At 38.8% G+C, this 22,505-nt stretch overlaps 1 protein-coding gene across 2 annotated transcripts in view; it reads right to left on the reverse strand.

The window, feature by feature from the left end:
* LOC126179348 (poly(ADP-ribose) glycohydrolase-like) overlaps window positions 1-22,505 on the reverse strand; it is a 152,992-nt gene that overhangs the window by 41,885 nt on the left and 88,602 nt on the right. For both annotated transcript variants that reach the window (XM_049924602.1, XM_049924601.1), the window contains 4 exons: window positions 13,228-13,319; window positions 11,521-11,680; window positions 9,983-10,113; window positions 593-780 (listed from right to left, as the gene is read on the reverse strand). In XM_049924602.1, the coding sequence (XP_049780559.1) occupies window positions 593-780; window positions 9,983-10,113; window positions 11,521-11,680; window positions 13,228-13,319 (571 nt within the window). The remainder of the gene's footprint in view (window positions 1-592; window positions 781-9,982; window positions 10,114-11,520; window positions 11,681-13,227; window positions 13,320-22,505) is intronic.

Below are 22,505 nucleotides of genomic sequence, written 5' to 3' on the forward strand. Positions count from 1 at the left end.
CTAAGCATTGAAGACACTATAGACAGAGCAGTATTTCAATTGAACAAAGACAAGGGGAAAAAGAAACTATGCCAAGATTGACTTTAATTAAAAAAAAAAAAAAACCCTCAAGAAATAAAAATCGGTACGGTTGGAACGTGTCTCCGTCATAAAGCATCAAACTACAAATCTGAAGGTCTCAGGTTCAATTGCTGGTCAGCCCTATGATTCCAATCTGTCATTTATCACTTCTTTCACCTCTGGCAATGTTCCTTGATGTGAAAAGTGACAAGTTGCACCATGGTTCAGAACCCACATTAAACTGCAGTTGCCCCTGTAATGGCTGGGTGAGTCAGTTGAAAGGTCGGAGGAAGGCAACAGCAGCCACTTCCAACAGGACCATGCCTAATAAACCACCGCAGGTGTCAAAACAATCTTTAGATTGATGTCTGCTTCACCTATTTCATAGCTGGAAAAGGATTTGAACCTACTTGGGGTTGTATCAGATACATACATGTCTCTACAGTAAAAACAATCACAGAATTTTAAGAGTTCCAAGTGAACGTAAGAATCATCGAACAAACATGGGTTAAATCTGAGATACACAATTTACCTTGTTTAATTCTCTTGTAATGTTGCTTGGAGTATACTGCATGTTTGGATTCCGAAATGCCAGTGCATCTATTGCGGTAATGGAACAAAGTCGCCGCCCACTTGAATCTCGTGGTGTAGTATCACAATGATCACCAGACCATTCAAAATTATCACCATAGCCTTTATAATTGCTAAATCGTTCACAACCTAAGAACAGATATTTTGAAAGAATAGTGATTTCAACTAATGCTACTTTTTCCAATCACAAATTTACAATAAAATATAAAATCAGTAACTGGAAGTTTCTTGAACTACAAACTATTAAAAATAAATAGGAACACAAAGAATATGCAGTGAATCAGCAAACGGAAAGAGAAATAATCTATTATGGAAGAAGTGGTACTAACACATTTTCTTCTTGGCAACAACTGTACTTAAGAACAGTAATTATCAACTATTCATTTATTTATACAAATGCACATAAAGAAGGGAATAATGAGTACGCTGAAACTGTGTGCTAAACTGGAACTCAGGTTCTTGTATTTAATGGAAATTGCTCTTACTAACTGGTTTAATCAGACACAACAAACAGCTCGCTTCAAGTCTTCAATCTGCAAGTACTTCTCCTCTAATTTCCAAACACTAAATAAGTGCTCCTGCATATCTTGCAGTACTAGCACCCCTTAGAAATAGGGTGAAGTGGAGAGTGGGATAGCTACAGCTTAAGGATTTCTTCTAGAATGAATCTTTACTTTACAGCAGATTATATGCTGTTATGAAGCTTCCTGACAGAGCTGGAATATAAGTGCCAAACTTGCACATGAGCCTGGAGAAAGGAAATGGCAGGTTGAACTTTTAAACCAAGCTGCAGAGAGCTCAAATGATAAAGAGTACATCTCTGGGTCATGATCACATTTACAGTCTCAATGTCAGATAGTTTCATTTTTATACAATGCCATTGCAAAATAAAGTTTCTCTGTAAATGAGGTGTTGCTCACAAAAACGCACAACATGTTTCAAATTCATGTGTTTGCAGAAATGAAATTTCAGTCATAATTCACAGATAATGAAAGCCAAAATGAGTACATCAATGTTGAATGGTTTATGACTGTTCTAATTTTCATACTTTTATTACCAACATATTTTAAAAATTTAGTTAATTGTTTAAGATCCGTAGAATTTAAAATATCAAAATTAGTACATAAGTCAAAAGACGATAAATAGTTGACTACTTAAATATTCTCACAGATCATAAAATAAAGTCAAATGGGGCAGTTATCAATATGAATGAACCATTATTATGAGAAGGAAAGTTGTTACCATATTGCAGAGATGCTGAGTAGCAACTTTCCTTCTCATAATATTGTTACATTCCATCCTGGATTTTCCATTGTTTGATTTTTGAGTGAACCAATAGCTTCTTATAGTCCTCTAAGTTGTTTCTTCACTTTTTTTAAGAGGGGGGACAATAGTTAAGAAAGGGTAAGATGATCAGATTATGGAGGAAAGGGAGGCCACTCGAAATCCGGATATGGTGAGAGTCAAGATGCTTGGTAGGCACCGGGTATACCAATGCGCTTTTGCACTTTAACTTTCAGATTTCTTTTCATTGTTAGTGATTACTCACTTCCTGCATCTCATGGCTCCAACACCTAGATTTTTGAGCAACTTTTTCTTTCCCTGATCAACAGTTAATTATATTTGCATTTTCCATTTATAGAGGATTTGGCTACTCCCTTCATCCCTTATAGTTGGTATTAGATCCCAAATCATTTTAAGAGGATCTGGTCTGTGACCTTATAAGTACTTTAATATATTGCAGATATCTATAACTAAGTTTGCCTACTAGTACTGCAGCGGTCTTTAGCTGAAAACACTCGTAAGAGGATGGTGCCACATGATATGCTTGCCGCAGGTGCTGCACCTTACGTGGGCACAAGCCACAGCTGTCGTCTGGAGCCTGGGTACCTCTGATGTGTTCTCCCTATTGATGCTCAGGCTAGGTGGGAAATCCAAACAACAGTTGGGTATTAAAGTATTGTACGTTACAAAACGAGTATGGGCACAGTTGACTGTTGTGACATGCTACTGAACTCCATAGGATCATAGCGTAAGACTGTGAAATGGTATTTTTTTTTTTTTTCACATTCTGGACTTGTGCATTTTAAATGCTCATGCTCTCCACAGAATGGTTAAAGGGTGAAAAATGGCAGTTGGTGAGTTTTACCTGTATCTTGTCAGGGAAACCTTAGAAAAATATGCAACAGAACAGACAAAATTTGGCAGAGAAGGCACTATGACGATGAGAATCCTCTACGATTTACAGGGAGGCATTTTACAGGTGTTACTGTGAGTGACATTCATATAAATATTTCTGGAAATACAATCTGGGGAGCGGTTTTCAAGAATTTCCAAATTTGTTGGAGTCACAATAAGTTCACGACTAACACAGAACAAAATGACAACTTAAAATGAAACACTCAAAACATTAACCCTGAAGTCAGTAATGTATGTGAGAGCATATTTCTGTGTAAAATTCAATAATAATCATAATCATCACCACTTATGAAACTATCAAAGATATTCATGTACGTAAATGACTTTTGATAAAATATTGGAAACACAGCTATCTATATTGAAATTAACATGAAATAATCAGTCTTGATCACTTTTTTTTAAATATTCTATTTTACTAGTAGCCAGTTTCAATCTTCATGATCATCATCAGACTGTTTAAATCTCCTTACACGGCATGCACAGAAGCCAAGCAGAACATGAACATACGTCACGAGAGACAGTCATTGAATATGTGTATATGCAGATGGAGCGAGTTTTCATGACAGCTTTTCTTCTGAAACAAGTTGTTCTTTCACTTCATTTCATGAACACCTTGTACTCCAAATTCTGCAGCTTGTGAACAATGGACTAAATGAATGGGAGTGTGCTTATGGCACCAAATTTGTATTTGGATAAAGCAATGTTCAAATTCCTTTCCAGGCATTCTTATTCAAAGTTCTGAGGTTTTCCTGGAGTATGTGTTAGGACAGTATGCTTTGTACAATCCCAGTTGTCAGTTGGACTGTGTACCCTCAAGAAATTAATAATCTTTATTATCTTTCTATCTCGTTAAGATTTTACATTCAGTACCTGGTTGTCTCAGCCACAACACGTCATGTTGCTACTTGTATATGCATGCTGAATCCATAGATCAAAAGTCCAAGGGCAGTACCGAGCCCATACCAAGATGCTGCATTGTCCAGCATTCTTTGAATAAACAATCAGGAAATGTGGAAGAACGGCCATGTGACTGTATGCTGTGTCTGGCTGCAGAGGGATGCTTCTGAATCTCTCTCTCTCTCTCTCTCTCTCTCTCTCTCTCTCTCTCTCTCTCTCTCGTGTCTGAGGTGTCCTACAGGGCAGACAGCTCTATGCTATCAGTCTGTCTGTCTCTGTTGTAACATGCATCTGCTCTTTACTCTACTCTTTAAATTTAATCCTATCACTACTTCTTTCAAATTATCTAAATGTCTGCCCACCCAACCTTGTCGCCCATGTGATTGGCACATGGAATAACTGATATCCTCCCTGGAGAGTCCCATATAGCCCAAATCTGACATAAATACAAATATTTTCTGGGATTTTATGACTTTAATTCACCCCTAAAAGTCCACTTCTACTCTGCCAGTGTCTCATTCGAGTAGGCCTATACAGTTTTCAAGTGTCCATTCAGGTTAACAATTTGCATTCTGTCAACACTATTCCCATGCTATTTCAACGAGTGACCTACTCATGATATCATTAGACAATCATTCACATAATTATATGACAACTAGGTCATTGTTTGAAATATTGTACACAAAAATTGAGTCAAAATCCTATCTGGACACCCAAAAACATTGGAAAACGTACATGCTGAAACAGACTTTTTGTGTTTATGTAACACTTAACGATAATAAAATCTGAATATGAACCTTTCATCCTTGACATTTAAGTACTTTTTTCTTAAATTTCCTTGTGTCTCGCTGTACGCCATAGAAACTAGTGCAAACTCAGTCCGCTAGAACACACAAGAAAACGGAAGAGGCAATTTGCAAGAAATAAGATGACCATACCACAACAAAATTCATCGGGATAATACTAAACAAAAATCAAAATACCGTGCAAACAACCACAGAACAGCATTATATGACAAAAATGCACTTCATGTTGGGTTATTGCTTGCCATCAGCCTTCCTAGAAACCTCACAGTCCTTCCTTCTACAGAATTAAAAGGCCATCTTAAAAGAATTTTAACAGAACATCAATTTTATTTTCTAGATGAGAGTTTTGTTTTCATAAAAGTACAAACAACGGAAACTCCAGGTAGGAATATCAACAATGTAGGTAAAGATAGATTGCTACTTACCATAAAGAAAAGATGGCAAGTTGCAGACAGGCGCAATTGAAAGATGCTTACACTAAGCTTTTGACCACAGCCTTCATCAGTGAAAGAGAAACACACACGCAATTCACACACACAAAAGCAAGCACACCTCATGCACACATGACCATCCATTTCAGAATCTCAGCCAGAATGCAACATCACGTGGGATGCAAGCAGCAATCTGGAGGGGGCAGCAAAGTAGAAGCAATGGTAGTGTATGGGAGGGGAGAGAGACGAATGCTGTCTGGTGGAGTGTGCAGGGACTAGACTGCACACAGGTGCAGTGTCAGGAAGTTGCGGGGCACGTAGATACGGCAAAGGAGCAAAAAAGGAGAGCTGTAGGGAAAGACAGGTCGCATTGGCAGAGGGCTGCAAATAAACAGAGGGGGAGATGAGAACGGGGAGGAGACAATAGGACAGTGGGGGTGGAAACTGTTGGTCAAAGGGTGTGGGGACACTAGTTTACTGTAAGCTGATGCTGGGATAATTACGGGAGCGGAGAATGTGTTGTAAGGGTAAGACCCATCTGCGCAGTTCAGAAAAGTTGTTAGTGGAGGGGAGGATCGAGGTGGTTTGGGTAGTGAACAGCCAAGTGCGTGATGCTCAGCTGCATGTTGTGCCACAGGGTGGTCTACTTTGCTCTTTTCCATAGTTTGGCAGTGGCTGTTCATCCTGATAGACAGCTGGTTGGTAGTCATGCCAATATAAAAAGCTGTGTAATGATTGTAACAGAGATGGTAAATGACAGAGCTGTTTTCACAGGTGGCTCGGCCCCTGATGGGCTAGGGTAAGCCTGTGACATGACTGGCCTATGAAAGCAGCCTCCTTTACCAGCTCTGTTACAATCATTGCACAGCTTTTTATATTGGTATGATTACCAACCAGATGTCTACCAGAATGAACGGCCACCGCCAAACTGTGGCCAAGAGCACAGTATACCATCCCATGGCACAACAAGCAGCCTGAATATGAACACACTTGATTTCAATAGCTGCTTCACTACCTGAGCCATCTGGATCCCTCCCACCACCACCAACTACTCTGAGTTGTGCACATGTGAGTTACAATACAATCTCCACTCCCATAATTATCCTGGCCTCAACCTAAGGCAACACAGTGTCCCCACATCCTCACCCAACAGTTCCCACCCCCTCCGCACTATCATCCCCTCCCCATTCTCATCTCCCACCTGTTTATTTGGAGCCCTCTTTCCCTGCTGTTCTCCTTTCGCTCTTTTCCCCACCACTGCCTCACAATCTCCTGATGCTGTGCCTGTTGGCAATCTAGCCCTTCACACTCCACCAGAGAGCGTTCGCCTCTCTCCCACCCTTACGCTACCATCCCTTGAACTTCCCCGCCCCTCATCCAATCCGAGATGCTGGAGTTGGTGGTCATGTGTGTGTGTGTGTGTGTGTGTGTGTGTGTGTGTGTGTGTGTCACTGCTGAAGGCTGAAGCTTTGTGTGTCTTTTAATTGTGCCTGTCTGCGACTTGACATACCTTCTTTACAGTAAGTAGCAGTCTGTCTTTCCTTACATTATAAATAAAAGTAATTTGGGCTCGCAGAATTAGGTAATTCATAAGCAATTTAAAGATGATAAAAACTGTAATATTGTTTTTTATATATTAACAAATGTACTAGCGTTGTTTTGTTTCTTATGCCTTCATGGTTGGTAAGCTTGACTTTTGCCAGGATTGTATAAAGAATTTCAACAATGTACAATGTACAGTTCTTTGTTGACTACTATCTGAATTGGTCAATGTGTCAACTGTGAATGAAAATTGAGAAACTTGAGTTTCATGCTGTTACTAAACATTTTCATTGGATGTGTTGGATTGCCGCAAACATCAAAATAGAATTCAACGTAGTTTACGTGGACTCTGCACCACTATTGAAGACCATTTACTTTTGAGTTAATGAATTTAAATGTGGTTTGTAAAGAACGGTCGTCTAACTTAGGTCGCCACAAAGAAAACCACTGACAAAATCCATGACATGGTAATGCAAGATGGCTGAATAAAAATTCGTGAAATTGCGTAGACTGTAGGCATCTCAACTGAGCAAGTGCATAATATCCTACACAGAGACTTGCCTACAGAAAAGTTACGTGGGAGATGGGTATTGCGATTGCTCACAATCAACCAAAAGCAGATCCAGTACAACATTTCAACACAATGTTTGTCAATGTTTAATCACAATCCACAAGACATTTAGTGCCAACTGATACTGTTGATGAGACATGGATCACCCTTACACAACAGAGTCAAAATGGCAAAGAAAAAAATGGACAAAGGCTGGTGAAAATGCACTGAAGAAGATAAGACCATTTTGTCAGCTGGTAAGGTGATGGCCATTGTTTCTTTAGGTTTCCCAGTGAGTAATCCTCATAGATTAACTGGAAAAAGGTGGAAACATACCTCGACCCTATTATGCTTCTTTGCTAAATCATTTGAAATTTGGGTTCGCTGAAAAATGACCACGATAATGCAGCATCCCATACATCAGTGATAGCAATGGCAAAAGTGCATGAACTGAATTTTGAATCAGTTTCCCATCCACCCTATTCACCAGACTTACCCTCAAGTAACTTCTTCCTGTTCCATAACTTGAAACTTTAGCTTGCTGGGAAGAAATTTTCGTCAAATGAGGAAGTGATAGTTCTGTCTATGAGTATTTTGCAGAGTTTGACAGCTTCTATTTTTCCAACGTGATGAAAAAGCTGGAGGATCACTGAACCAAGTATATATCCTTCAAAGGAGACTAAGCTGAGAAGTAAGGAGAGTTGTTAATGAAACAAACATTTTTATTAGTATTTTTACCAGACTTATCAAATCAACCTCGTAAAATGCATCTGAATGTAGAATTTATTGTTAAACTCAAAACTCTATTTCATAAATTGTAAACTTTAATGTTCTTACCTCACATATTCAGACAAATAATCAGTACAACGTCCTGAAACTCCGCCACACACTGTCCGGTAGCTTGCGGAGTATGGATGTAGATGTAGAAACTGTACTATTGTAGGAACTGTACTGATTATTCAATGGTGAATAAATCGTATAACTATTATAACAAATATGTTTGCATTATTCAATAACAGGTGTAACTAACTTATAGACTATTACTTTCAATTCACTAAACTCATCAGAGTCAAAATATATTTCTCCCTTCTCACGCAATATAAAAAGGCAACCGCTGCACAACAGCTCATTAACCCTCTGCCTGCTGTGGACGAGTTAACTTGTCACGGGCTGTGCTGTGAATGAGTTTAATCACAGCCTGTGTGTTTTCCTTCAATGCTATTGAAGTGTTTAGGTGACCAGTTCTGCTGACTTTCTCACTGCTGCAGACAAATTTAAGCATGCTGAGACTCAGGCATCTGCTTGTTCCAGATGGGTTAATAGGCAAAGTAAATTTCCACATCGTTCTTCCAGTAAGTGTTTAGAGTTCCAGCTGCACAGTTCAAGTGTGCATCTACGTTCATTGCTGTGATCGCTTCTTGCAGATTTTTACTTCACATTTGGTGCTTATACCACGATTAACTTTGTGTTCTTCTGTACTACAAGAAAAATGTCACACCATCATGGCTCCACAGATAAAAAAAACCTGGAGATACTCAGTTGGTGCAAGAGTGAGTGTGAAGCTAACTTGCAGCTGACTGCTGTGACGTGCTACTGAACTCTGTAGGATCAGCGCCCAAGACTGTGAAATGGTACAAAAAATGTTTTGTTCATGGTCTGGATTTGTATATTTTCACTGCTCATGGTCTCCGTAGACTGGTTACAGAGAGAAAAATGTCACTTGCAGTGTTTCACCTATATCTTGTTAGGGAAAGTGTAGAAAAATATTAAACAGAACAGAGAAAATCTGGCATAGGAAGGTGCTCTGATGAAAAGGATCCTCAACAGTCTAAAGGGAGGCATTTTCTGGATCTTATTGTGAGTGACATTAAAAAAAAACTACATTGAAAGTGCTACAATATCTACTTGGTGTATTACAAACACATGAAATTCATTCTGTCAGTTAAACAAAAACTATACATATTCATCACTTTACAAGATGACGACATTCCAATGTGTCAGAAATAATTGAATTCGGGTACCCTCATTTTTTGGCCATGAAAGTTGCCTAATCATGTAAACAAGAATTGAAAATACACACTGAGTATAGTAAAAAGTAATCAAACCATTAAATTTACTCTCTTTAGAGTGTTTCTCCAAATAAAGAGGTCTACTGCAAGAAACAGACTTGCTCTTTTGTACATTATGTAATTATGCAGCATACATAGCACCAGTAAAACAGAAGTGTACATATTCACCTATTTAGTGTATGCTACAATTATTCCCATGTAATGCAGACAATTATATTTGGGTATTGTGATTTTTGTCTTGGAAATTGCCTAGGGATGTAAAAAAGGATTGAAAATACATACAGCATATAGTAAAACACTTCTCTCTGCATGAGGTAGTATGCTGGAAACAGACTGATCTGATTTTTCATATCCAGAAATGTCAATTCTATGCATGAAGTAAACACACTGCATAAGTAGTATCAGTTCATAAAAATTTATGCAGATTCATCTTCTTATGATCAAATTATTTTGATGTAAGGAAAGGGCTACTACCACTGAAGTTCGCCTGAGAACAATTAATTTTATTTATGCACTCCAAACGTATTTCGATATATCAAAAGTGGGTTCCAGCAAACACTTAATTTCCATTGCAAATTAATTGCTGTGCTAGCATGCACCAAGACACAGGTAAACTGGAGAAATTGGATGTACAGATTGTACACCATTTAGCTCACAATCTACCTTCAAATTATTCAGTACAACACTAGGAGGCCAGTGCAAGCAATTCAACAGGAAGGAAGTGTTGCCTTGGGAAGGGTTCAGGCTTAGGTAGTCAGCTCAAGTGATAACAACACAGAGCTCCACAACCTATGACACACACATCTGTTACAGTGAAAGGGTTAAATTATCACTTACCAATTATGTGCACTGCTTCCAGTGGCTCCATGGATTCGGTAAATAATCTTGACACAATTAGCTCTGGGCAAATTACAAAACGAATTTCCTCTTGTACACAGCCCCAGCGAAGAACACCACCACCTAATCGCCTAGAAATAACAAGGATAGCTTTAGGAGTTAAAGACCAGGTGGAAAAGAAGAAGAAGAAGAAGAAGAAGAAGAAGAATAATGGTGAAAATGACTCTAGCTCTATCTACAATCAGAAAAAAGAACATATTAACAGCACTCATACTTAAAACATCCACTTAACATTCTTTTAATGGGAGAAGTAACGGTAGTCAGTCGCTCATACTATAGGTGAGGCATTCAGGAGCTGAGATACACATTCTTTGCTGAATTGCTGGATATTTTTTACACACAATTTCCAGCAATTTATGTAATGCAGGAAAGCTGGTATGCAGGGAAAGAGGGTGGGGGTTGACATGGCACTGTTTGTGAAGCAGCCATTGAAACTCAGCATGTCATGTTATGCAGCATGTTCTGCCATTACGTGGTTATCTTCACTCTTGGCCATAATTTGGCAATGGCCATTTATTTGGGTACACAGCTGGTCGATGGTCATGTCCACATGAAGGGCTCTTGTTCTGACATGAATGTTTACAGAAATGGCTCTGCTTCTAACAGGATTGCATATGTCTTTGACAGGTCTGGAATAAGATGTGTTGGTGGGTGCATACATCTTGGAACTGTGTCTACCACAGATACATGAGCCATGCGGAAAAGGAGTGACTGTAAGAATGTCATAAGGACTGACTAGGGCATTTCACAGATTGTAAGGACACAGTAATACCACTTTTGGAGAGATGGAAGGGATTTTGGGAATGATGTTTCTCATTTCAGGAAATGATGAAAAGTAGTCAAAGACCTGACAAAGGTTGTGGTTACAATGCTCCAGCCAAGAATGTACAGAGCAATGAAGGGAGTGCCAATTTTCAGCTAGTTTTGGAGATGGATGGGGAATTAGGGGCACATGTGGAGATGGCATGGGATATTTATTTGAGGACTAGGTGTGGCATGTAATGCCTGTCTGTGAAGGCCTTAGCAGAGCTTCACAATCCTAAGCAAGGACTGCTCACCACTGCACTGAGTGAAATGGCAGTCACCAATAAATTCCTACTTATGCTGGACTCTGTTCGTAAGAGGTGTTGCAAAATCACCTTCACTTGAACCAGCAGTTTCGGCTATTTGCAAACTTTCAGCAACAGAAATTCAAGAAGACTTAGTGGAGTTGCCTCCATGAAATATTATGAAATCAACACAATGTGATTCAGTGGCAGACCTAAGAACCCTATATTGAAGTACATACTTTGTCCACCTTTAATGTTTATTTTTACTTAGAATATAAATAAACAACTGCAATGTGGAAGGCCTTGTCTCCATTCTGTATGTTACTACTAACTGTACCTGCAAGGTAAAGTGGAAATTTCAAGAATTTAATTTCATTTGTCATAAAATAATAAGGTAGGAAAACAGAAACAAATAGTATATATACATACTTGTTAGCAAAATCAACTTGAAGCATTCCTCTGCCTTCATCTTCTATGGTTCCACAGCTTGTTATATGTAGTTTATTCAATAACTTTGACGATGTCTCCCAGAGAGGTAAGTTTTCTGGAGCTATGCATCTTCGGGTGAATGTTACTACACCCTCTGGAGCTGTTGAGAAACACTCCAGTTATTCTTCCCATACTTAAACAGTCACAAAAAAACCTGTAAACTAATGCAACAACAGTCTTGAATAGCAATTCTCTGTTTGAATTGTTAAGTACCATATTAAAAAACTTCATTCTTAACAGATTGAGAGAAAATATGTAATTTTCTTTCTTTTTTCTTTTAAGTAAAACAGTTAATTTAGGTACATACTAAAACTACAAAGGAAATGACTGTCCTGTCTATGATTTTTTGTTTTTAGATTCCATAATAAATGCACCAAACCCATGCAAAAATTATGTTTTGTAAGAATGATAATAAATTCTTTGTTTTTTCAGAATATACACTGAAGAGCCAAAGAAACTGGTACACGCTCGTAATATGGTGTACGGGCCTGCGAGCATGCAGAAGTGCCACAACATGATGTGGCATGGACTTGACTAATGTCTGAAGTAGTGCTGGAGGGAACTGACACCATGAATCCTGCAGGGTTGTCCATATATCCATAAGAGTATGAGGGGTGGAGATCTCCTCTGAACAGTATGTTGCAATGGATCCCAGATATGTACAATAATGTTCATGTTGGGGAGTTTGGTAGCAAGCAGAAGTGTTTAAACTCAGAACAGTGTTCCTGGAGCCACTCTGTAGTAATTCTGGACATTTTGTGTGTCTCATTGTCCTGCTGGAATTGCCCAAGTCCATCAGAATGTACAATGGACATGAATGGATGCAGGTGATCAGACAGGATGCTTACGTACATGTCACCTGTCAAGAGTTATATCTAGACATACGAGGGGACCATATTACTCCAACTGCATATGCCCCACACTATTAAACAGCCTCCACCAGCTTGAACAGTCCTCTGCTGACATGCAGGGTCCATGGATTCATGAGGCAAGACCCATACCCATACAGTCCATCCACTCGAAACAATGTGAAACAAGACTCGTCCAACCAGGCAACATGTTTCCAGTCATCAACAGTCCAATGTCAGTGTTGACAGGCCCAGGCGATGCATAAAGCTTTGTATCGTGCAGTTATCAAGGGTACACGAGAGGCCTTTGGCTCTGAAAGCCCATATTGATGATGTTTTGTTGAATGGTTCGCATGCTGACACCTATTGATGGACCAGCATTGAAATCTGCAGAAATCTGCGGAAGGGTAGCACTTCTGTCATATTCAATGCTTCTCTTCAGTCGTGGTCCTATTCAGCCGCAGCAATGTCGGACATTTGATGTTTAACTGTAATCCTGATATTCACGGTACACTCATGAAACAGTTGTACAGGAAAATCTCCACTTTATCGCTACCTCGGAGAAGCTGTGTCCCATCGCTCGTGTGCTGGCTATAACATCATGTTCAAACTCACTTAAATCGTGCTAATCTGCCATCGTAACAACTGCACCAACTGTTGTCGTATATAAGCATTGCCGACCACAGTGCCGTATTCTGCCTGTTTACATATATCTGTATTTGATTATCCATGCCTATACCAGTTTCTTTGGTGCTTCAGTGTATATAATGAAACAACACAATTATCGTTGAAAGCTTACCCTTATGACATACTCTTCTAAAATAGTGAAGGATACATTTAAGTTTTTCCACTGCTCTCTGAGATGCCTTTTTCTTGTTTGCCTGAAATAACCTGTAGTAAAAAAAAAAACATATATATCAATATCTGAAAATAAAATTCCAGAGAACATAGTAACAAAGGAAAATAAATTTTTAATACCAATAAAGATGGCTCTCATTTTATATCCTGTAATTATCTTACAAATGGTCAATGTACACTTAACATCTTCCAAACGGAACATTCAATAACAAAAATAGTTCTTATCACATCTATTTAAAGAAACATAACATCCTGAGAAAAATAATGAAGTGAAAAAATTAGTAAAATAAATTTTGAAAAATCAATTAACTGTTGTTGGGAAGCCTGTACAAATTGCATTAGGATGACTCACTATTTCAGACTAGTATAAGCTATTTACATCATGTTGTAACTCAAATAAAAATCAATGTCTTTTTTTTCTCCACACCCTTATATTCAATCTTTTCCTCACACCTTCGGTGCTCAATCAAAAACCATAATCAAGTCATGCAGTAGTGTATCACTAGAAGAAAATACTTAATAAATGCAAATTTTTATGAATATTCAAAGCACATATTTAGCTCAAAGCAATCTGATTTATTGCTCACCAAGCAGATCCAACAAAAAACCAGGCAGACCAGCACATGGGGATGTTTATTTTCAGGGTTTGGCTGGGATTGCTTCATATAAACCTCTAGCTTCTGATGATGATTCCACATGTGCATTCAAACAATATTATTGCTTCTTTAAAACTACAGGGATAACTACAATGTAAAAACAGTAATTTGACGTACAGAAACCAGCCACATAAAATTAAATTACTGAGTGAGCAATTGGAGCAACATAAAGGAGCTGTGGGTAAATTCATAGTTTTTGGAATCTGCCCATTTCAATATCAGAGGTAAATGGAATTTCTGATTTGGTATTTTTTATTTTTTTTCTGTCCCTCACGCCCGAGTTTTGAATAATGCATTTTTCCCTCTCATAGACCTACCATCAGTCTATACTTGCATGCTTTTTTATACAGATTACAGTACAAGCCCACTTTTATGTTCCCAGAATTAACATTTTCCTACCATTTACAACATTTTTTACATCTCCTGTCCAATTTCCTATGCCCACAATGGTAATTCGCACATGGCTTTGCATCAACATAGTCATAATTTTCCCACTACTTACACTTTACGAAAAAATGTTTGTGGAGAAAAAACTGACATAAAAATGACACTTACATGACACTGGCTACCGAGTAGTGTTTACAAACATTACGTAGTGAAGTTTCTTTACACCAGGGCACTCTACTTAACGGATTTGAACCAGTAAAACACGTGAAAGTTGAAACAATTCTCCTGCCACTGCCAAGCTCCAAAGGGGGTGGTGGCTGATGGGAGTAACTAGATTCGTTCAAATAAAGATATCATGACCAATCACAAACATTCCAGACTATCTCTAATGTGCATGCACAATTTCGAGATTGCATTATGACATCTCTGTCAAACCATGTTTAGCGTGTTTCTTCATTTGGCCACTTGTAGCGCTAGTTGACACCTTCACTCGCTGTGTGTTGCTCAAAAGTCTTCAGTTTAAACACAGCTTCAATTACGTATTTTGTCATATTAAGCAAACCTTGTTCGCGAATCTATCCTTGTTGTCAAGTGCAGTATTTATATATGATTTTTTGTGATGTTACACAAACAAACATAGGTGATAATTTGCATGTGTGTGGTTTTTTACATAACCGAGGAGGCACAGTACCTCATAATCTCAAAAAGACGACTTCAGTGCAACACATGTGGAAACACCACACAAAATTACTTTACTTTACTTTACGCGATCAGGCCCAGATGACTGCGCACTGCTACAAGGTTCCTCCTCTGCTGGGTTCTGTTTTGTGCCTTCTGGTGCCAATCATTCTCTATTTCAATCTGCAGCAAGTCCTCATGTATTTCATCCCTCCATCTCTCCTTTGGTCGTCCTAGTGGGCATCTTCCACAAGGAGTATAATCTTTACCTTTCAAAGGCCATCAGCATTTAGCCATCCGACTGACATGTCCTGCCCATACAAGGCACTTGGTTCTCATCAGTCCTACAATGTCTGGTCTATTGTACATTCATCTAGTTCGCAATTATTTCTGATCCTCTATTCTTCAGTGATCTCATCTTGCACCGGACCAAAGATCTTCCTTAAACACAAAATACTTATGTAAATATTTGCACTTGACAATAAGAAAAAATTCTTGAAACGCATGGTGCTAAACATGAAAAAATACGTAATTGGTGCAGGGTTTCATTATTTAAATAATGAATGACAGCAGCAGGCTTTCCTAAAACACTGATTGTGACGTGCAAAGTTGAGTCAGACATTTCTACTTCCCAGGAAGTTATAAGTTTCAGTTACATCAGCAGTATTTATAAGATAATAAACAAGTCCTGACAAGTATTTCAATGCCTATAATGTACATATGCAATACAAAAAGTGAAAAAATGCAAAGGGGGTATCCTATATGTAACTTTTACAGATCAAGTAACTTACAGCTCAAAATGTTATTTCCCACATTTTACACAATTTTTTTGAAGCCCTTTGAAAAGTGTAAGAGCGGGGTTTCACTGTACATCTTACCATTAAAATTTAAGAGTATGTCCCTTGTAAAATAACATAAAAAAGTGTCAAGCAATTTGTAGACTCGACATTCATCAAACTTAAAAAAAACTAGCAATAAATCGTTTCTGGATGACCATATAAATAAGCTACCAAAACAGCATTCAAGGGTAGGTTTCAGACTTGTGAGTGGTACATTCAGTCACTATGCTGTGCTAAAATTTGCTGATTGCGTACAGCATTAAATTACTATTGCTTAAAAGTGTGATTGGATGATATGTATCACACAGAGTCACTGATACCAAAAATATACCACCCCAGGTGAAAATTGCTTCTTTAAGAATACTTGTGATCGAAGTGTACTTTACACAACATATGAGGTATACAATAACTTACAAATAATTATGATTGCTGAACTCTGGATGATCACCAACTTAGATAATCTCAGTATGATGAAAAGTCTTCCATGTGCTGCAACAAGAGTCTGTAAACGTCATGGCACAAAACAAAAGAGGGTCTGAATGTGTACCTGGGAACTTTGTCTCCTTGTATGAGGTCTATCCACAAAGCAATAGAAGTTTCGGTGTACTGCAGTGCTGAGCAGGGCTACAGAAGCCATCTGGTACCATAATGTTCCTACACTCAGTACGCATCCAGCGATGGTAGTACATCATTTGTATCTCTGCTATTTTGCTTCCTGTGACACGTTAAATGTATGCAGCAACAGAAAATCCCACCACTTGTGAGATGTGTTCTATGATTAGGTTTTCATTTGGGGAAAAAAAAAGTAAACCAACTGAAATTTATCATGACCTTTGTGATGTGTATGTAAAAGGAATAATGACTGAAAGCCGAGTGAGCAATGGTGCACTGGTTTTAATAATAGCCGTAACAATATTCACAATGAGGACTGCTGTGGTGGGCCTAGCCTTGTGACTGACAAACTGCTGATGAAAATCAATGACAAAATTTGTGGAAATCATCTTTTCATGATTACAGAACTTTCAGAATATTTTTCCCATATTTCTCTGAGTTTGATGCCTGAAATTTTGGTGGATAAGCTTGGTTACCACAAATTTTGTGCTAGGTGGGTTTCCAAAATCCTAATAGAACACCACAGAAAACAGAGACTGGCTGCAGCACTGACCTTTCTCAAAGATTATGAGAAAAGTGGTAACAAAGTTAGCAATCATCGTCACTGGTAATGAAGGATGTCAATTGTGAAACAAAAGGACAGTCAATGGAGTGCGGGCATACAAAATCTCGCACGACACCAAGGAAGTGTTTGCAAACACTGTCAGCAAGACAGAGCATGGCTACTGTGTTTTGAGACTCTACAGGAATGATTCTCTTTGATATCCACAAACATTGCACAACAATTAACTCAGAGAAGTATTTTCAAACACTGACAAAGTTAATGCGGGGAATACAAAAGAAGCATTGGGGGCAGGGGGGGGGGGGGGGGGGCGCTTAGCGCAACAGTTTTGTTTTTCTGCGAAAGTGCCCGTCCATACATGACCAATGATACCTAAGAGCTCCAACAGCGTTTTGGATGAGAGGTGTTTGTATTTGGCACTAAGCGACTACCATCACTCGCAATGCTTTGATACTGACACTGAATTGTGTTCTGGTTTAAACCAGTGACTGCAACTGAATGTGGCAAATTTCCAAAAAGACTGTATTGAAAAATTTGTGCCACATTGTGATACGTACCTCGATTCAGCTGGCAATTAAGTAAAAAAATAACTTAAGGGTGCATCTTTCAAATATATATAACAAAATTTGGTTTCTCCATATTGTTATTTTTTTTATTTCCGAATGTGTGTTACTTTATGGATAGCCCTCGCAGTTTGAATGACAGTCTGAAAATCATCAACAATGGACAACAGGGGACTATAATAAACAAGATGCTGTTGAATTAGTAGAAAATACTTTACTGGCCTATCCCAAAAGTTATGACATGCCTATTGCCTGTTATGGTACCATGTCAGGTGATGACCATGAACTTTGTTTGTTTGTAATTAGAGGCAGAAGCTATCCGAATATCAACAATATAAGTCAAAGGATAGAGTGCAACTCACCGTAAAGATGATGTGTAGAGTTGCAGGCAGGCACAACAAAAGACTATTATGATTTGGCTTTCGGCCAAAGCCTTCTTCAGAAAAGAAAACACAAGATACAAACAAGCACATCTCGTGCACACATGACCACCATCTCCAGCAACTCTGATATGAATAGCAGACACACAAACAACAGGTTGAGAGAGATGCACATGTTCTAAGATGAGGGCATAGGAAAGTGAAGATAATAATGATGATGATGATGATGATGATGATGATGATGATGATGAAGAAAAGAGAAAAATAATATGTTGGTATACATTTTGCCAGTGTTAGTTCAGACTTGGTGGCAGAGTTAAAAGTGAAGATGGAGCAAGAACCAAAAAGTGGAATGAAAAATGGCAATGAAGAAATTGGAATGGACGATGAAAAATAGGACGTCGGGAGGAGAGACGAAATTAAAAATTAATGCGTAACTAAGCACACAATGAAAATCTGTCATTGGGAAAAGAAGACGGGAGATGTTGTTAATAGCTGAGAAAGGTTAGGTCCAGGTGAGCAGCAGAAAACAGAAGGTATCCGGGAGAGGAAGTTCCCATCTCTGGATGGGAGAATCAAATGGCCAATGAGCTACAGCAGGTATTCAGGTCTCTTGGGTCATGCTTAGAGCATGCTCAGCAACTGAGTACAGGATGTCCCCAATGTGGACAGTTCTTTGTACATTTGTGCATTCAACAAGTTTAGTGGTGGAGGGTCAGAGGAGGAGGCTGCCTGTGAGAATTGTTTATGGACAAGACCTGTTGAGTAGCTGCATGAGAGATAAATTAGGGAAAAAGTTTCTGGTATTGTTGTTTAGGGATTCAGTATAGGATTAAATGTTCTCCATGGATGTATAGGAACGTTTCATGTGAAAGAGGTGGCAACTGCCGAAGTGTTGATATTGTTACTTATTGGCTGTTTTTCATATGGACTGAAGTTTGAATGTGAGCCTCAATGTGATGATGATGATGATGATTGGTTTGTGGGACACTCAACTGCATGGTCATCAGTGCCCATACGAAGTCCCAATTTCTTACACAGCCCAATTTTCACACAGGCCAATCTATCCATTGTCACAAATGATGATGATGATGATGATGATGATGATGATGAAGATGATGAACACCCAGTCCCCAGGCAGACAAAATCCCCAACCCAGCCAGGAATTGAACCAAGGCCCCCTTGATCCAGAGGCAGCAACACTAGCCACTAGACCACAAGCTGCGGACGGCCTCAGTGTGATGGAGGTCAACACCAAATAGGGTAATTTTCCATCTGGAGAAGAACTATGGGAATTTCAGCTGGGAAAAGGAATTATGCTTTTGCTGGAAGTGGAGTTTACTTCACCATAAATCCAAATCACAAAGATATCACCAATCAAACTATATCAAGCCTAGGGACGTAGATCTTGTTGGGAATAATGTCTCTTCCATGCAGTCCACTGAAATGTTGACAAAGAAGAGGGGCACCTTGCATCTCATAGCCACCTCTCTGATTCATTGATAGGTCTGGCACCTGACGGCGATATACCAGGTAGTTATAATTAAACTTTCCCTATTTAACATGTTATAACATGGAAACTAATTACCGTACAAGTAGCAGACTTTGTAGCATTAACGTCAAGGACATGGGGAAGAGCAATAATATGGAATCAGTTTAACTGAAACACTTTTAATGTGCTGCTACAGTACATCATACTGTTACATACCAGTACCATTACTGCTACAAAAAGGGCTCAATATGGTGCCCATCATTGTCCAGAAGAGTCTGAAAGAGCAGGATTGCATTCTGCACAGAAGAACAAAGTATGTCTATGGGTTCGCTGGCTACCTCTCGATATGCTCCGTTTCAGATTAGCACAAGCATTAATGTTCCTCTGGTAAATCCTGTCCTTCCAGTAGCCTCACAACAAGGACTCACAGGGAGTGAGATAAGGTGATCACACCGAACAAGCAACCGGAAACAATCAGCTGATAATTCGATCATTTCCAAATTTGTTTCAGAGAAGCAGGTAAACTTCATGGGCAATGTGCAGTGGGCTCCCATCTTGCATAAAAACTGTTGAGTTCAATGCATCTCTCTCCTGCAGGGCAAGTATGACATACAGGTGAAGCATACTGCATTAATGCTGGCCAGGCCCACTGCACGTCTTTGGTCCTCGAGTGCCAATCTGTTCAAAAAAGATTGGGCCAATGATGAATATAGCCGTGAAACCACACCATACAGTGACATGTTCACCATACAGAGGAGTTTCATGAACAGTGACTGGAAGTGAAGATCCTCACATTTGGCAATTATGTGTGTTCACCTCAACCGTCGCAGAAAAATGAGCTTCGTCTGTCCATAGGATGGTCCATGGCTACCCTCGTCAACTTCAACCCATGTGAAAATGTGGAGAGCGAAGTCAACGCGTCGTTGTACATCCTGTGGAGCAGGCTGCCGTATGATATGGATCTTGTAGAGATATCACTTGAGAACGGTTCAAAGCACATTCCCTACAGTGGTGCACGGGATGTTCAACTGTCATGACACAGCATGCACACAGCCTGATGATCGATAATTGCATGCAGAGTTGTCTGCCATAGTAACAGTGATTTCTTCAACCACCTGTGGTGCAACTAATAATCAGCCTCTTCCCCCAGAGCGATACCCACTTCTCCAGTTGACTCGACCTTCATCATGCTCTGCACAGCAGGTGAATAAAGAGGACACTTCCATAATCCTTACAGGTGGCGATATTCTCAAAGTGCAGCTGCAGCATTACTGTTGTTCTGATAATAGAATTCCACCAGTGATGCCCTGCTCCTTTTGTCCAAGCTCGTGTTGACATATCAACAAGTTCACTGTGACTGGTCAGGTGTGTAAGAGCATGAATCACGATGACTGATCACGGCACCTGGTGGCCTTAGTTGGAACCGGAGCTAGTGCTGTGATGCATAGAAATCATGCATCCCGTACTCTGGACACTAATGCTACCAAGTTTGGTACTCATAAGGTAATTAGTTTCCATGTTATAACATTTTAAATAGGGAAAGTTTAATTACAACCACTCAGTAGTTATGAATAAAGGTTGTTGGTTAGCGGGACAATAAATTATGTTTTTTGCCATCTTAAAGATTCTTACATTACACGTAAAAGTATTTTTAATTTTCTAAAATGAACTGTATGTTTATGTGGTGAGATAATTGATGTATAATTACCAGTAGAAACGTAGTTGTTGTGCAGAATCAACTGGTATCTCTTAACTTTCTGCAATGATATATATCTTTGAAAATTGAGAGAACATTTTGTACAAAGATAATGCAGTACTGGAAGGACAGTTGAAGAAAGAGGAAAGAGCACTAATGTCACATCTGATGAGCATTCAAGCAATTCAGCAGTTGCACAGCATAACATGGGCCATTGGTGTGAAAGGAAATGATACAAGCTGACCAGAATTTTGGAGCTCATGTTAATATTTAGCTAAAAATTAGATCTAATTGACAAACTGAACAACAAGTGAATGAACATCATATGAAACAATGATGCCTGCTGAGAATCAAATATGTATACAGAGTCCCACATGAAATGGCCATCACACAATCTGATATGAAGTCCAGTGGTTACAGAATGGGATCAAAGAGATGCTAAGTTATGTATCCTCATAAAAACAAGGATATATACCTTACAGAATGCAAGTGCTAAACACTTGTTTACAATGGTGATAAGGAGAACATACTAAGTTCAAGAAGCTGAAGCAATGAGTTCATGGATGAAGATTAACAACATTCTGCTTGGCAACTTGGAGGTAAATCAACTACAGTTCTTAATGACTTATGGTTCTAATCTGCCATTTAAGTACTGAGAAGTTACAACTCTTGCTTGGAAGTAAAATATATTTAATATTCTCTCTATGTTGGTAATGATGCCTCCATCAGTTTACATTTCTTTTCCATCGGGATTTTTAATTGCATGAAAATGTACATGTGCTTTTATCACTATATTGTACTGTATAACTCTCAAATAACCTCTTTGTGTTACTCACAGAAGTCCACATAACATTAGGAATATGTATGAAGAGTTCCACGTGAGCTTATGAGTTAATATAGACAGTAACAATGCCACAAAGCTACCTATAACTGCAATTTCATAGTTATGTAATACACTGAATATTACTAATGACAACATGGCAACTACTCCATTAGGCATATGGGTGCCAATAAATTACAAACATTTCAAAACTAAGAATTTAAAAATGTTTCAGAGCTCAATATTCTTTGCCTGCCTGTCAAAATGAAACCAAAGTGAGCAGGAATAAATATTATAATTCAGAAACATATAATTTTCACTGCAGCTTTTAAGGATTATAGTAGCAAACAATGTCCCACCTGAGATAGTCTGCACCAAAACACAGCAGGGTCTACTAAAAGATTATGTAAAAAAACTGCTTATACTTTACTTAATTTTCATAACACAAGTAAACATATCAGTCCATTGTTAATTTCCACTATTACATCATCTACTACATCAACGCAAGATATAAAGATCTTATAAAATTCAATA

This window comes from Schistocerca cancellata, chromosome 1 (assembly GCF_023864275.1).
Source record: "Schistocerca cancellata isolate TAMUIC-IGC-003103 chromosome 1, iqSchCanc2.1, whole genome shotgun sequence".
Classification (NCBI taxonomy): Eukaryota; Metazoa; Arthropoda; class Insecta; order Orthoptera; family Acrididae; genus Schistocerca; species Schistocerca cancellata.